At 39.5% G+C, this 17,465-nt stretch overlaps 1 protein-coding gene across 1 annotated transcript; it reads left to right on the plus strand.

Annotated features, from left to right (window-relative positions):
- Positions 1-1,833: 1,833 nt before the first annotated feature.
- LOC117288118 lies at positions 1,834-17,104 on the plus strand. Its single transcript, XM_033768818.1, has 15 exons — positions 1,834-2,209; positions 3,755-4,042; positions 5,608-6,024; positions 6,449-6,691; positions 7,374-7,506; positions 7,886-8,231; positions 8,695-8,904; positions 9,444-9,690; positions 10,241-10,437; positions 10,993-11,151; positions 11,856-12,094; positions 12,460-12,635; positions 13,584-13,741; positions 14,416-14,733; positions 15,333-17,104. Exons 2-15 carry the CDS (start codon positions 3,784-3,786, stop codon positions 15,591-15,593), a joined length of 3,363 nt encoding a protein of 1,120 aa, XP_033624709.1. The 5' UTR covers positions 1,834-2,209; positions 3,755-3,783; the 3' UTR covers positions 15,594-17,104.
- The last annotated feature ends 361 nt before the right edge of the window (positions 17,105-17,465 follow it).

A 17,465-nucleotide genomic window follows, 5' to 3' on the forward strand; every position in this document is an offset into this window, starting at 1 on the left:
CTCCTTAGCAAGTCCCATCAATTAGTTCACTACTTTATGAACCAACACCAACTGCTTCTTGTCTCGTAGGCATACCACTTGCTGACTGCATCGTCGATACTGATTGGCTAATCTTGAACAAAGCGCGAAGCTGCGAACCACTATACACACGGAAACTATATGTGTATGACATCTGGGCCAGATATCAAGCTATGCTCGCTTCTCGCTCATAACGAATACTGTCAATTTCTTTTATTAAATTTTGTACAATTTTGATTTTCGCCGAAAAATGATTTTGTTGTGTTCTTTTCCCGTTGGCCCACCTACCGTCAATGAAAGTATAAAAACCACCGACCCCACTGTACGCAAGCGCGTGTCGGCAAGGGTATAAGGAAATCGCATGGGACAATGTTATAATAATGTCTAGTTACAATGGGGTTGGTGGGGGGGGGGGGGGGGGGGCTGACGAACGGGTGAAAGAGAGCACTCGATACAGTGTTTGAGCAATCAAAAACAGCAAGATGTTACTCTAATCAAGTTCTTTTTAATGTCAAAGCTTGCAAACAGTTTTGAAACTTCTTGATGTTCTTGTCCTTCTCGGCCGGTAGTCGTGTCGCGCTGCCTTGAGAAGGAAATCTTACATCCGTATTGATCCTTCGCCAGTGAAGGTTAAAGAAGACATTGGACCATTCTACATAACACATTCTTACTGAAACGAAACGATAGCTTAGTGTCGTGACCTTTTTTTCTGGATGACCGAAGAGTTTGCTGTAAACGTGATCGTGTAGCAGCCTGTTTAAATCATGCGTCTATTTTTACTGTACATTATACATACGCCCTCTTGTGGCAATGATAATGAAAATATGTAATGGTCACAATCTCAATCAACCATCTCCCTTGGTTCGTCCAAAACAAACGTTTTTTTTTTTTTAATTGTTGCCATTTTAGGAAAGGCTGGATACTTAGGCCTCACTAAGAACTTAAAATTTAACCATTGTTTTAACTGAAAGCCACGTTCTGTTGAAGCAGACTTTATAACAGCAATGACCGTGGCTACTATAGTAGTTTGTCATGTTGTCATCAATGACAAACATTCCTTTGAGGTCATTGAACTCATCTCATACCAGGCTATATCAAAGTTCCATCATTAGACCCCATTGCACATTAACAATGGGAGACTTTTGGGACGCTTGGTGGCAGCAGACTTAATAGGTAAAATCCATTGTTCTCGGTAATGTGCGCGTGCTCAGAACTACGTCAACAATGGAAAGTATACATGAGCCCAATTTCATAGAGCTACTTAGCACAACAAATTGCTTAGCAGGAAATTTCTTCCTTCATAAACACAAGATTAACAACCAAATTTCCAGTTGTTGCATGCTGCTTGTTACAGGTATTCAGTTGTTGTATTCTATATCCTGAAAATCACGTGGAAATTTGGTTGGTAATCCTGTTTTTAGCAAAGCAAAAATATCCTGCTAAGCAAATTTTTGTGCTTAGCAGCTCTATGAAATTGAGCCCTGGTAAGTCTGACGCCACCTAGCGTTCCCCTAGTTAGTTCCCCATTTCCACTATGGAGCTTTAAATAATACATAAATTATTTACTAATTACATTCATTGGTTTGAAACATCGAATCATGTTTGACAAGACGGGTGAAAATGAACACGTTTTATTTATTTATTTTTTATTACAAGTGACAATATTTGTCTTTGGACGAAACAAATTTACGGGTATATTCAGTTGAACCACTTGTTATGTTGAACTTTAAGTACATGTACTTTCCATGGAGCCATCGATTGCACTGCATGGAGTCGAGACAACAACTGTCAAAATAAATCACAGGATTCTACAGTCTAAAAATGAGTTAGGGAAGGGACGGTTTCCGTCGACACTGCTGAACGAATGTACGTAGGGGCCAACAAGACATAGGGCTAGTATGTGAAGTTTATGCTGCGCTTTGTACGATCTTCAAGTCAACTTTACTGTTATTCTAGCAGACACTGACGGCTTGGAACTACTACAAGAGACCATGACACCAACATTAACGGAGTAAGAACCTGCTATTGACGCAGTGACTGAGGCATCATTCCTTGTACGCGAGAAAGTCAGGACACTCCACTCCAAGTCGCTTGCGCTGTCTTCAACAGCAATCAGCCTTTACTGAACCCACGGCTATGCATTTTCAATCTATAAATTGCCATTGAAAGAAAACTGCCAAATCAGCATGAGGTGAGTAGTTCTGACGTCAGGTCACATTTTGCCCTCAGCAGGTTGCATTAATACTCTTACTGTGTTATGGACCTCGTACACACACTCACTATCGGCAATAAAGTGATTCAAGCACGTTCGTAGACAATCAAATAAGTAGTTACTTTTTCCACCATCGTTCTGTCAGCATTTTTTGCTGTTTATGCGTTCAGTCATCCATGTTTTTTTCCTTCTGTTTTACATGTTCAACGTAACACACTGAATTGTTTTGGATCAATGTGGGTCACTAACATTGAACTCAGACACAGGTCATCTGTCACTGATTCCATCGCGTGCTATTCACACTGCAGCAATTTAACTGGGGTCCCTTGCTTAATTGTAGTTGTAAAATGTAGCAATGTTTGACAAGTTTTTTTTTCAAGAGAACATGGACAGTATACAAAATTAATGTCCTTTCGCACGTGGTACATTTTGTAAAAATGTTACAACCCTGCTACAATTTAGCAAGGGACCCTTGCTAAATTGCTCTCGTGTGAAAGGTGCTAAAGTAAGCAGATCAACATCGTACCCAAGGGGGAACCAGGGGGCACACACAACAGCCAACACAGTGTACTTTCAGATAAAATTATGTCAAATGTTATGACCTCTTGGTAGGGAGACAACTGCCAACCCATGTTTACCTTTTGTTTTCTAAAAACAAAGCGATTAAGTTCATTTTGAGCGGTAGAGCTGCTTTAGCAGAAAATGATGCTTGGCAATTTCCTGCTAAGCAGAAATGAGCAGGATACTAGTGACACATTTGACATGGTGTTTGGCCGGTTACTTTATTCTTGTAAGCAAAATTTTGTTGCGCTTAGCTATATTTTGTGCTATATTTTAAGCAGTCTTATGAAATTGGGCCCTGTTTGTTACGGACGACGGTTCGTCCACGAAATGATTATAGACTTTACATCAGGACAAGATCTATATATGGGGGGGGGGGGGTTACGGTGTAGATTAGAGATGGCTTGTCCTCGTTATCAATATCATATAAAGTGTTATCTGTTAAGTTTGCCTCATTTCAACACAAGGTTTTATGACACAGACATCCATTGCTATTGGATAACGGACTTAATGGCCGCATTTGTATTTACATTGGATTATAAACTTGTTCATGAAACGTTATCCTGACATAGGGACTCCAGTTTGCATTCTGTCATGTCACTCTGACCACGATGCAAACATAACGCTGGCTCTCTCTGACTAAAGTACAACTCAATATAAAAACATTGTCTGTTTAAAAATATGCTATCTAATGTTGAACATTTTAATGGAAATTTGTTGAAAAACAATTGAATGGGAAAAAGACATATAATAGACTCAGTGACAGTGCCTGTTTCAATTGGCTCAGTTCAAGACGTCTGAACGAAAAAAAAAAATATGGACACTAAAAAAGATTTTCTTTTAATCACTAATTTTGTTCAACAACAAGGATTTGACCATTAGGCTACTCGACTTCAACAAAGCCACAACTAAAAGGCGGGCATCACTTCAAAACAATTACCATGTTTTGTGTTTTTGTTTCAGGGTGACTTGAGAATACCAAATCCCACACCATGACTACTTCTAAAGAGGTGGAGATGGGATGCGATCATCAACCAACTACGGAAGCTCCAAGACAGGAAGATGGAGAGGGCGTGGTGGTCAGAGTTAAAGCCGAGCCACATCAGGCATCAAAGCGAGAGATACGTTGCAAGTGGGTTTTATGCGCGGGGGCTACGGCACTCGTTCTAGCGACAGTCTCGGTTATTATGTATTTAGGAATCACCAATGAAGGTCCACAGACCGAGGTGACGACCAAACCACCATATGGAGGTAAGTAATTTTTTGATTTTAGTTAAAAAAAAAAGGGGGCAATAGAAGGAGTATATTTATTTCACCAATCTAAAAACAACAAATCACGCAGGGTGTAATTATTCTCTATAGCCCGGTCTACTTTAAAATACACTTTCTTTGAAATGATGTTTTAAAGGGAAGGTACACGTTGGTAATTGTCAAAGACCAGTGTTCTCACTTGATGTATCCCAACATAAGCATAACATAACAAGCCTGTGAAAATTTGAGCTAAATTGGTCATCGAAGTTGCGAGAAAATGAGAGAAAGAGCACCCCTCGTTCAACGAATTTGTGTGCTTATAGATAGGAATAAAAGACTTCTGGCTAGAAGTATGTTATTATATAGTGAGAAATTACCTCTTTCTCAAAATCTATGCTACTTCAGAGGGAGCCGTTTCTCACAAAGTGTTATACTACCAACAGCTATCCAATGCTGGTTACCAAGTCAGTTTTTAAGTTAATATTTATTTTGAGTAATTATCAAACGTGTACCTTCCCTTTAAAACATACACTGCTTGTCTTTAAAATGAACACAGTATTTTCACATTTTTGCATCCATTAAGGGAAATAAATGGAATGAATTATTTGGAATTACTAATTTGAGCCGATCAGGAACGTTGTCATAAGAGGACACGCAAAACAAAGAAACACACAGCAGAAATAATATCAGAAGGCTGATATGTATACAATGTATACCCACATCCCCAAAAGACAAAAAGGTTTTGTCTTTTTGTACAAAAAGACAAAAAGGGTTCCAAAAGTGTCTGCAGTTTCTTAGCAACTAAATATGTTTGTATTTGAGATAATCTAGCATTGTTCAAAGTTATCATTAGCTATTTTGGGTTTTAAAGACAGTGGACACTATTGGTAATTGTCAAACACCCGTCTTCTCACTTGGTGTATCTCAACATATGCATGAAGTAACAAACCTGTGAATTTTTTTTTAGCGCGATCGGTCGTCGGAGATGCGAGATAACTATGAAAGAAAAAAACACCCTTGTCACACGAAGTTGTGTGCTTTCAGATGCTTGATTTCGAGACCTTAAGTTTAGAACTTGAGGTCTCGAAATCAAATTCGTGGAAAATTACTTCTTTTTCCAAAACTACGTCACTTCAGAGGGAGCCGTTTCTCACCTTGTTTTATACTACCAACCTCTCCCCATTACTCTTTACCAAGTAAGGTTTTATGGCAATAATTATTTTGAGTATTTACCAATAGTGTCCAGTGCCTTTAATGTGATTGACCGTTTATAAGCTGCAGGTTGGTTCTCAAAGTGTTTGAAATGTATTCCTTCCATGTGCAATGCCTTTACGTCTTCCTTTGGAGCATTTAGTTCTAGGCGTTTCATGCGTATTCCTTCCATGTGCAATGCCTAAACGTCTTCATTTGGAACATTTACTTATAGGCTTTTCCAGGCAAATTTCACTGACTTGCAGCTTGACTTGACTTGAGAAAAAAATGACATGAACAACTCCGCCATAATCCATTCGAGATAGGTACGAATGAAATAAACATTGTAATAATTTTGTTTGGTCTACCCTAAGAAAGAGGAGGACTTTCAGCAACCTGCCTGCAACTTCAAGACACCCCACTAGATACAGTGGACCCTAGACTTTACTTCAACGAGTCCACCTTACTGAATCAAGTCGCACCACCACAGCGCACCGGGACCTTACGGGACGCTGGTGCGTTACCCACCGGTCACTTTGCCTGTAATCAGATCAACCACGGACCTCTCACACCAATCAGGCAGTTCCCTCACTCGGCAATAATGTCCGATAAGGGAATCACGTATGATGCGTACACTCTCTATGGATGGAACCAGACTAGTAGACAAGACCCATTTTATCAGCTGACACCGGGGATGACCGATGCACCTTGGGAGAAAATGGAGTCCGTTGGTGTAGGGATGAAGCAGATGGTCTCGGGACCGGATGGAGCACCCTTTGCCGAATTCACCGGTAAAATAAGATTCTGGATTTCAGTACATGTGGTGTTAATGCTACTCTCACAGTTTTCTCACTTGGTGTACCTGGTAAACCTGTGCAAAATTGTGGCTCAGTTGAAGCCCCTGTACAACTTGTAACTATTGTGTATGTCTAAAGATTTCAAATAAAATAAAAATTAATAAAATAATATCGCACGAAAAACCACCCTAGTTGCATTACTTTGTGTGCTTCCGGATGCAAATCAAATGGCGTCTTTTATGATTTGAGTGAGAAAAAAAACTACGTTACTTCAGAGGAAGTCGTTTCTCACACTTTTGTTGTACTATGTACAGCTCTCCATTGCTCGTTACCAACTAAGTTGTCATGCTAACAGTTACTCTCACTAATGACCAGTAGTGTCCAGTTCCTTTAACAAACTATTCAAATGATTTCACAGGTTTGTCTGGTATACGTGTCGGGATAGCCGACTCCGGAGAACCGACCCTTACAGACTTTGGTGAGATGTATGCAGACTTCATGTACATGGATACCCATAGTGGTACTATGGAGTTACCCATAGTCAGAGGTGCTGCAATGTTGACTCATATCTTCACTGGTGCCAACCCGGTGGTGTACCCGTACTGTCTGGTAGCTGTCAATGGAGAAGATGCTGACTATGAATGCCCAGAAGAGCGATCAAGTATGAAAATATTCAAATCGATGTTTTTTTCTTCGTACCTATTATTGGAACCAAACCAAGGCTAGAAGGGAAACTAGACTGGTACCCATTTGTAAACCATGCTAATTTATTACTTTGAAAATATCATACGTCTGTGAGGCACCTAAATGTAGCCCGAGCCCTAACATTTAGGTACATGTTTGGGGCTACATTTAGGTCAGGCTACATTTAGGTCTCGGGCTACATTTAGGTGCCGCACATACGTCAAGTCCATCCCCAACCTTCTTGTATACATCCTTGGTCCGATAGGGGACTACACTTAACTCGAAATATGCTTTAAATTGGATCAGGTATACTAATTAATACCACTGTAATCTCAGTCCTATTTGGGTGTTGTGTTTTTAGGTATGCTTTACATGGGATCAGGTTTATCACCTTAATCAGAGTCCAACAGTTTGGGTGTCCAGTTACTGTACGGTGTTGGACCGAGGACTATATGCTTATTTTGTTGTGCAAGGGATCTGGCATACCACCAAAAATAAGAGTCCAACGGTTTAGGTATTGAGTTACCATAGATGGTATTGGTTGTATGGCATCAGGTATACCACCATTAGCACACGCCAACAGTTTAGGTGGTTAGTTAACGTAAGAGGAAGGATCCTACATTATAATCACTCAATTATTGTGCTATTTTCCCTATAAGCTGCTGATAGAGGATCTGCATACATCCATGCCTCATGTAACAACATCACTGAGGAGTTAAACCTCATCATTCATCTAACAAAACCCATCTCTGATGTCAATGATGTACAATGGGCAGCTACTGAGGAACACAGGTAATCCTCTCAAAGTTTTAGAAAGAAATTCCCTTTCAATAACTCACAATTAAAACAAGAAATTCCCTCTTATCTTTTGAAACTAGGGACATATGCACTTGTCATATGCACTTGTCACTAGTTTCAATCAATTAGACGAACTGTAATCTAAAACTTTCAGAGAGTAGGCTAACGAACAACAAACGCAAAAATTCAACCTTGTCAAAATCAGATTTAGAAAATGAAAATCCTTTTTTAAATTTCACCATTTTATAAATTCATCTTACCATATTCATTTCCTTCTATTTCTAGGAAACACTGTCTAACTACTTAGTATTCCAAAGTTCTTCCTGAAACCAAAAACTTCATACAATTTCTATAATTCTCTTTTTTTTTTTAGTTGGCAAACAGATCGTGAAATGACAACATGCAATAGTACAACGTGCAATCTCTCTAATAATGGCTACACCGTCAACATAACGGCACAGAAGGCTCGTGGAATGATGCTTTATGCCGTCAATATAATCGGCTTATTCTCGCTTCCGCAACACGACTACGTAAAGTACTGGGTCACCGCGCCAGGAAGGGTTCAGTGTGCCGTTAATTCGACGGAAATGACGGAGGAGTATGGCACTCGTCAGCCGCCTTGGTTTTACGGCAGTGCCGATGTCAACGCAGTGTGCAACGAGTCCAGATGGGTGGAAATCACTGCTGAGGTCAGCCAATCGATACGAGGACTGGAAGAGGTAGGAATTCTTATAAATAGGGAACAAAATAATCATGAATAACATTCAGATTTGTTTTTAGCTAATCCATTGAAGACAAACTTTAAGAACAGTGGAAATAATTAACACAAATCCAAAATTTTAGATTGATCGATAAAACAAGTGTTGTTCAATCACTAAACAAACAATTAAACACCCTGGATCCTGCATGTATATGTTCTCAACGCTCCTATTACAGCCAAACAAAAAGAGAGAAGACAATGAACAAGTTCAGTTTCAGATGTGGGAGGTAAACCCGTGTGTATTATTTCAGTCAAGTAGGTACTGTAAACCTAATCCACATAGATCCACGGTAGGATTCGAACCGGGGTCCCAGAGGTGAAAGGCGAGGCAAGACACACCACTACACCAACCTGGCCACCCGTCACAAAATAGTTGATTGTTAATAACAGCTAGCATCCTCCTTGTTTTCTTGTCTTTCCAGATCCAGTATATCGTTAGTCAATCGAGTCAATGGCATAGCAAACTACCCTGGACGTCATGTACACCACATACATGCTCATTGTCTACAGACGGACTATCAGTAAAAATATCTACTGAGGTGACGTATGATGACGTCAGCTATTCCGTCAACGTGATTGGTCAATACGTCACAGAAGCGGTGCCATTTAATTGGAGGAGACAACCTAAAAAGGTGGGGATTGGTGCGATTGGAGCGTCGTAAAAAAACCATTGCAAATGTTCTCTGCTTTTTGAATTAAAAGCTTGGATGTGATCCCTGGCTACACGGCAGTTGACGGTTGCATGGCTTCTGACTGGCACCCAGAATAAAGATATTGACAAAATAGGGAAACCAACATAGGGCTAGATAGCTCAGTTGGTAGGGCGCCGGCACGTTTCTTAAGGTCGTTGGTCCGAGTCCGACTCTAGTAATTTTGTTCTTTGTTCAATCCCAAATTATTAAAATTTACTCAGTCAGTTTCCATTGTGGTTAATAGTATTTAACAATGGGAGACTTTGGAATGCTAGGTGGCAGCAGACTTACAAAGAGAAATGTACATTGTTTACGTAGTTCTAAGCATGTGCACATTCCCGAGAACAATGGAATTTACCTGGTAAGTCTGCTGCCACCAAGCGTCCCAAAAGTCTCCCATTAAAGGTTACAACTATCAGTAAGACGCATACCCACCACTTACTTCGTTTTATGTGTATTTTTCTCTGTTTTCATGTCAGGTTCGATGCGATGGCCAACCTGTGCAAATGATTGGGTCCAAGGTTGAAATCAAGTCCAAACATTTCGTCTTTGAACTTTCCGAGCCGCTCGATACCAATCCTAATCCGAGTTCTACGAGGAAATTTGCAGCATTCTTTTCTGAGGAAATGAACTTAGTGATTCCTGAGGACCGTTCTGCAGGAATGTTTTCTCCAGTTGATGAAGGGAGAGACAAGTTTACAGGCGTGATGCAACTCGTTTATGCAGGTTAAACTAATTGGTTCTGAAATTTAAAGTGATCTTGAAACTAAACTTGTTATTGTTGTTGTAAGTTGAAACTAACTGTTTTTTTTTTACTGAAGACGTGCAGAGTACACTGTTCGAAACGTCGAGACCAAATCGGCTTTTTGCATAGCCAACACTCCCTCAAAAGAGAGTTGCAATAGCAAGTTTACTTTATTTATTTATAGTTAATTCGTATGTACACCATGCACAATTCAAATATCACACATATCAGCCTTTATCTCAGGCAACTTTTCCTAAAGCTACAAAGCGCGTGCAGAAGATGCGACAAAAAAAAAAGGTCCAAACTCAAGATGTTCCAATGGGTAGTCAAATAAAACAGTCAAATATTTCAGTATAAATGAGTCTGAAGTAACTTTGTTGATAGTAGTTTCATGTGTAGTTGCATGGCGAAGATGTGATGGTAAATAGTTCCATACATTTGGAGCAGCAGCAGAAAAATGCATGTGAACCAGTTCTAGAGAAGGTGTGAAACTGTTACTAAAACTGGCAATAATTTCAAGTTGTTTTACAGGTTCTGGTACAAGGGGAGATTTCACCCAGGTCAATAACCTAAAGAGATATGCAGGGGTGTATTCCTCGAAGCCAAAGACTAGATTCTGTGTAGAGGCGGACAAGGGATACATCAGCTTCGACTGGAACAAACAAGGCAAAGACTTTTACGGTGACAATCCAGACGAGACCATTCTGACTGTGGTACTGCCACATCAGGTAACGTTCAATACAGTGGAATAATGTCACTATACATTTACTTCAACACTATAATTCAAATATTATACAAACCGCTGGCAGTAGCTGATTTTGATAATTATAATAACTAGTTCTTATAAAGCGCATTTTATCATAACCGTATTGCGCTTTCATTATAGTGCCCTGTGGTGGATTTCGCAAAGGTAGTCCTAACTTAGGACTAGTCCTAGGCAATGCTAAGAGATATAGGACTGGTCCTAAGTTAGGACCAGTAACTCATCTTAACTTAGGACTGGTCCTATCTCTTAGCATTGCCTAGGACATGTCCAAAGTTAGGACTACCTTTGTGAAATCCACCCTGGTCAGTGGGCCTGCCCAACAAAAAGAACATTCCCTTCTCAGTTTCCCTCAAAGCTGCCATGCGCCTAGAAGGCATTTTGATACACAATATTAAGCTATATCCTCACTGGTACCCACTTATATCCCTGGGTGGAGAGAAGCAATTAAAGTAAAGCTCACACGTGTCCGGGATTCGATTTGATAGATTTGGTGCCTTTATGTTTCTCGACTGTACAGGAACCACTCCTGCCGCAAGAGGGCCTCGTGGATACACCGTTTGGGTTCAAAGGTTATACAGGAGACTATACAGTGATGGAGGAAGACCTTCCAAGAGCGTCCATGGAACCAGATCCGAAGGCAATCGAGAGAATCAAAGAAGACCCAGATAAACTACAGGTTATATAAATATTGATGTATCATCTGTTAGATTGCATATAGCATCAATACTACCCTTGCAAGAACTCAAAATCTGTTATGAAAAATAATAAATTTGTCATGATCGTAAATTGACAAAAGCCTTACTTTTATACAACCAATCAGATTGTCAGATAAAACAAAACAAGCAAGAGAGACTATAACAAGGCCCCTTGGGCTCTTAAAGCCACTGGACACCTTTGGTAATAACTGTGATAACTGTAATAATCATTGGTAATAACTGTGAACACTTACTTGGAGCAGGGGAGATTTGTTGATAGTATAAAACTTTGTGAGAAACGGCTCCCTCTGGAGTAATGTATATTTTTGAGAAAGAAGTAATTTCTCACTCAAACAATAAAAGACTTCTTCAGCTGAAGCCTTTGAGTTTCGACTGAAATCACACAAAGTAATGCAACAAGGGTGTTTTTTTCTTTCATTTTTCTCTTGCAACTTCGATGACCAGTTTAGCCCAAATTTTCACAGATTTGATATTTTATGCATGTTTGGATACACCATGTGAGAAAACTGGTCTAAGACATCTACAAAATGTGTCTTGTGCCTACACCACATACACGTGACAACAGCCGACTACGACGACGACAACAACATCAACAAACAATGCAGGTCGTCATTTAGACGGTGTTAGATGTAAAACAGTATTTTATTGAAACCGTTGAATACAGGAAATACGAGATGCCATGGAAAAAGACTCCGCCTTCCAAACATTGGTGAAAGACTGTAGCGACAACAGCCAACCTCAGAGTTACTGGGCGGGTAAATCCATCGGTATGGTGACCAGGCTGGCAAGCATCTCAAGAGCCTTGGGTACTGACCATTACATCAAACTGGACGAGGATATTAAGACATGCTTGGACTTATGGCTAGGTGTGGTCGACGGACTGACAGAGACAAACTCTTTTAGGTAAAAAAAACAACAATTGCCGGTATTTTATTCAATTTAAGTCGACCAACTTGGCCCCAAAGACCTATTATAGCTCTATGCTAGGCCCTTAAAAAAGTTGACCCATAACCGAATCGTCCCCAATCAAAGTGGTCCCCGGAACAAAGTCGCCCAGACAAGCCCCCTGACATGCTTCGAATTAGCCGTCCTTACAAACTCGCCCCTCTGACATATCAACCTTCGATCAAAGTCAACCCTTACAAAGTCGTCCTGTAAAAGGTCGCCCCTGACTCGTTTGAACGAGCATGTTTCGTTTAACAAACACTCAGTATTTAAGAAGTGTTCCAAGCAAAGTCTCTGAGAGTGAGAGTATTTTTACCCCATAGGTATGACACAGTCTGGGGAGGAATGTTTATCCGAAGTGCAGAGCCAAATCAAGAGGTGTTTCCGTGGACAAACTTTGGATTCGTGTCTTACGCTGACCACCACTTCCATCTTGGCTACTGGCTCTATGCGATTGCATACTATGCCACGTATCATCAAGAATGGGCAAAACAGACAGGTAAGTTTACTCAAACGACTCTGACGTTGTAAAATACGGTACGTACTTCACAGTTTATCAATTCCTCAAGACAGAAGTTTGTTGTCCCATCTGAACAACAAAGAGCAAGTTCGAGTGTGCACCATCTAAATGTTGACTTTTAGACTCAAACCCTAGGCTGGTCAACCATTGGTTGATTACTGTCGTGGTCGGCCATCTGGAACCAGCCTTAGCACCATGGTTTCTTCCGTGGTCCCGATAGTCTGTTCCATGCTAACATGTGTAAAGCGCAGAGGGGAACCAGTGACCAGCGAAAAGGCGGAATTCGGAAATAGTGGTGTAATACCGTAAAGATAGTGTCCTAGGCTTTCAAACGAGCCGTTCGAGTGAGTTCGTCACTGCGTATGTAACGTTGCTCGTCAGTGGTCAATCACGGCCTCAACTAAAAAGTGCACACTTTAACTTGACTCAAATGATGTGTCTTTCTTATAAATTGTCACAGTTTCTTGAACAATGTTCAAAAACTTACACAAATTAAGGAAAACTATTTTCAATTATTAGATTAGTGAAAAGAAAAAGAAAAAACATTCAAAATCCAATATTCCAAAATAAAAAGGCAGTTATGTCAACTTGAAACTTATTTTTTTCTCGAATTTATTAGATATTTTTAGATACGCCATTTTACCGAATCAGGGCCGAGTTGCCCTGAAAAGCCTCACCGACATGCTCTTGGAGTACATGGTCGATCCTTGAGACAGTCTTCGCAGTCCAAACTCCATTGATCCACACCTGATAAACCTTAGTATTAGTAATTGACATTATGTTTACGGTATGAAGAATCGCTCGAACTGTAAGACTCTCCTCTACAGCTAACCACAATCGCATTCTAGCTTGAACACCAAGACATTCCCTCCTTTAGACATACAATCGCATTTTGGCTTCAACTCTTAGACTCTTCCTCCCACACAGATAACTACGATCGCATTATGGCTCTTGCCAGGGACGTCGGCAACCCAAGTAAAGCTGACAAGTTCTTTCCAACTGTAAGACAGAAGGACTGGTACCTAGGCTCCTCATGGGCAACTGGAATAGGAGGTGGTTCCAGACAAGAAGAGTCATCCAGTGAGGTAGGTATCTGACTGTATAGCAAGCATGCATGGTATTTAGTCCTTGGAAAAAAACTAGGAACATATTATCGAGTACGAGGGCTGACCTACATGGTAAACATGTAAGGTCTTAAAGGCAGTGGACACTATTGGTAATTACTCAACATAATTTTAAGCATAAAACCTTTCTTTGTGACGAGTAATGGGGAAAAATTGATGGTATAAAACATCTGAAGTGCCTTAGTTTTCGAGAGAGAAGTAATTTTCCACGAATTTGATTTCGAGACCTCAGATTTAGAACTTGAGGTCTCGAAATCAACCATCTAAACACACACAACTTTGTGTGACAAGGGTATTTTTTTTCTTTCATTATTGTCTCGCAACTGCGATGACCGATTGAGCTCAAATTTTCACAGGTTAGTTATTTTATGCATATGTTGAGATACATGTTAAAGCTAGTCTTTGACAATTATCAATAGTGTCCACTGGCTTTAGTGACTTTCGTTCAAACTAATTGATACAAAAATGCTGATTTTTTCCCAAGGGCAAAAAAATTGGAAATCAGACTTAAGTGGGAAGAATATCATGTCTGAGAGCAAGCGCGATTTTCGGTTTTTGGACCTTTGAGTCGTTGGTTTACAGTTTTTATGATTAACATATAATTTAATACTTTCTTTTGTTTGAATGAACAACAGGCAATTAACTGTTACCACGCCCTGGCAGCATTGGGAGAAGCTCTCAACCACCCGACACTACGCGCAATCGGACAACTTACATTAGCAACCGAGATTCGTGCGACAAGGACTTACTTTCACGTCCGCAACGACAACCAACATCTTTTTCCGCCACTAATAAGGAAGTACGGGGTCATAGGTCAGCTGCAAGAGGATGGGATATTCTATTACACGTTGAATTGGGATTGCTCACCGAATCAGTTTCCTCAGCGTCATGGATGTATTGTTGGGATTCAAATCTTGCCAGTCATTTCGGTGTCACATCTGTATATGGACCAGGTAAATGAGTTAATGTGTAATTCCAATAAATTTATCTGAAAATAATGATAATATTTCAATGGTTTTGTGCTTAAAGTTCCAAAAGATAACTGGATATTTTGTAGAATATAGTACGGAGCTCTGGAAGTGCCATCTCAGATTCTGAGATAATTTACTGCAGATGGTTACATCATAAGATGAGAGCAATCTTAAGGTAATTTCTCTCGGGATGACGACATGCTGAAGTAAGATGATGTTTTCATGATTAATTTTTTATTAGGATGTCGACATCATAAAAGGAAGGAATCGACACCCCAGAAAAAAAAAAAAAAACTATTTAGGATTTTCGACTTCCTGTACGAACAATGTCGACTTCCACAGATGATCCATCTTTGGATGATTACATCTTGAATGTGTAGATAATCTTAGATACATCATCTTCGAAAGTAACGCGTGATGTTATGAGCCGTTGGTTGAGAATTTGTCGATGTCCTGTTTTTAATGAAAAGTACAACTAAACCAGCTTTACGACGGTGATAATAACGATGTATTTGTGATCAGATGCGAATTATTCTGTCTTCATTACGCAATCTTAATCTTAAGTTCTTTCTATGTATTAGGAATGGGCACTGAACATACGAGACATATGTACCTGGGCGATCAACCCATCTTCGGCTCCTGGTGCCTCAACCATTGATGCGAGGTATACATTGGACCCAGTCATTACCAATTGGTCGTCGTTTTGTCACGCCATAATGTCCAAGTGTGACGGCCAAGCACAGATTGAGGCAGCCAGTTTCATTAAGGGACTTGAAACCGCAGACCTGGAGCCTGGTTCGGGACTAGCGAGCATGTTACTGTTTATCTACGAATCCACGTAGGGATTAAATGAGCTACACATGATTGTAATCTTGATATGGATTAAAAGGCTCGAGATGGTTCCAATCGCCTAAGGGATTATCAAGCTAGAAATGATTTTAATCTTGATAGGGATTAATCAACTAGAGATGATTCCAATATTCTTCGGGGATTCACAAACTAGAGATGCTGTTAATATTCTAAGGGATTAGTAAGCCAGATATGATTTCAATACTCTTATGAATTAGTATGCCAGAGATGATTTTAATCTGATTAGGGGTTAACAAACTAGTGATGATTTGAAGGTTATTAGGGATTACGAATAAAAATAGAGATGATTTCAATCTGATTAGGGGTTAACAAACCAGAAATGATGCCAATCTTCTAAGGGGTTAACAAACCACACATGATTTCAATATTTGTAGGGAATAGTAAGCAGGAGATGATTAAATCGTCGTATGGATTAACAAGCTAGTGATGATTCCAATCTTCGTATGGATTTACACACTTTTTAGAGATAATTTCAATTTTCTTAAGGATTAGTAAGCTAGAGTTGATTGAATCTTCTTATGGACTAAGGGCTAGTGACGATGTCAATCTGATTATGTCAATCACGGAATATTATGCCAGAGATGGTTGCAATCTTTTTACGGATAAGCAAGCTAGAGATGATTTCAATCTTCCAAAAACCTAGTTGTAAGGTATCCGGTTTACAAACTGCGCGGACTTTCTCACCTAGTGCTCATTGTTTTGATTTACTCTCTTAAATATACACCTTACTGCGTCATAATGACGTCATCGTTTAGTTTGTTGAATGACCAGTCAAACTAATTAATAGGTGACAGGAGTGGTTTATTTCAATAGGTGTACAATATATAATGGTTGATGCTTTATCATAAGTTTACAAGAGCATCAAAGTGCCTAAAACAAAAAATATTAAGTTTAAATTTGCGGAAATTGTAATTGTTAAATGAATAAATAAGCAATTCTTCAGTTGTTATTTGTTCAATTTGATTTTTATATGGTAATTAAGGTACTAGTAGTATCTTGTCAAGAGATGCCCTGGAATAAACATTGTCTCTCTTTTTGTGAGAAATGTGGTAGAAGTCTGAATCAATCAGTTTGTCGGGCACCACTTTAACTGCAAAGTTTCATTTTGATACCTGACAACTTTTGGTGCAGCCCTTGACCCCTGTATACATTACACAACAATGCAATTGACCGGAACACAACCGTCTCCTTGTCAAACAAGGTACAGATAATAATTCAAGTACGTATGTGCCGCATGAAGGTTAGTTTATAATCAAGTATTACATTATTATGACGCTACTGCGTGTTGTAATGATACTAAGACGTAGACTGAGGACCGAAATGAAGAATGAACACAGTATTGAAGAATGAAGACAGTAATAAAGGAACTGAATCGTGAAGATGGGAATGAAGAATGAAAACTGTACTAAATAATGGAGAATATAGACGATGGGAATGAAGAATGGAGAAAGGAATGAAGAATGAAGATAAGATGGGAATGAAGAATGAAGAATGGACAAAAGAATGAAGAATGAAGATGGGAAAGAAGGATGAAGAGTGAATGAAGATGGGAATGAAGAATGAAGAACATAGATGATGGGAAAGGAGACTGAAGAATGAAGATGTGAATGAAGATGGGAATGAAAATAAAAAATGGAATAAAGAATGAAGATGGGAATGAAGAATGAAGAATGGAAAAAAGGAATGAAGAATGGAGATGGGAATGAAGAATGAAGAACATAGATGATGGGAAAGGAGACTGAAGAATGAAGATGTGAATGAAGATGGGAATGAAAATAAAAAATGGAATAAAGAATGAAGATGGGAATGAAGAATGAAGAATGGAAAAAAGGAATGAAGAATGG

Source organism: Asterias rubens, chromosome 3, assembly GCF_902459465.1.
Source record: "Asterias rubens chromosome 3, eAstRub1.3, whole genome shotgun sequence".
In the NCBI taxonomy this organism is placed as follows: Eukaryota; Metazoa; Echinodermata; class Asteroidea; order Forcipulatida; family Asteriidae; genus Asterias; species Asterias rubens.

What these genes read in the sequence shown, in the direction of transcription:
- LOC117288118 (XM_033768818.1), top strand. Translation starts at nt 3,784, where the DNA reads ATGACTACTTCTAAAGAGGTGGAGATGGGATGCGATCATCAACCAACT. An exon ending in ACCCTTTGCCGAATTCACCG is followed by an intron (nt 6,025 to 6,448) that starts GTAAAATAAGAT and finishes ATGATTTCACAG; the next exon opens with GTTTGTCTGGTATACGTGTC. An exon ending in GATGCAACTCGTTTATGCAG is followed by an intron (nt 9,691 to 10,240) that starts GTTAAACTAATT and finishes GTTGTTTTACAG; the next exon opens with GTTCTGGTACAAGGGGAGAT.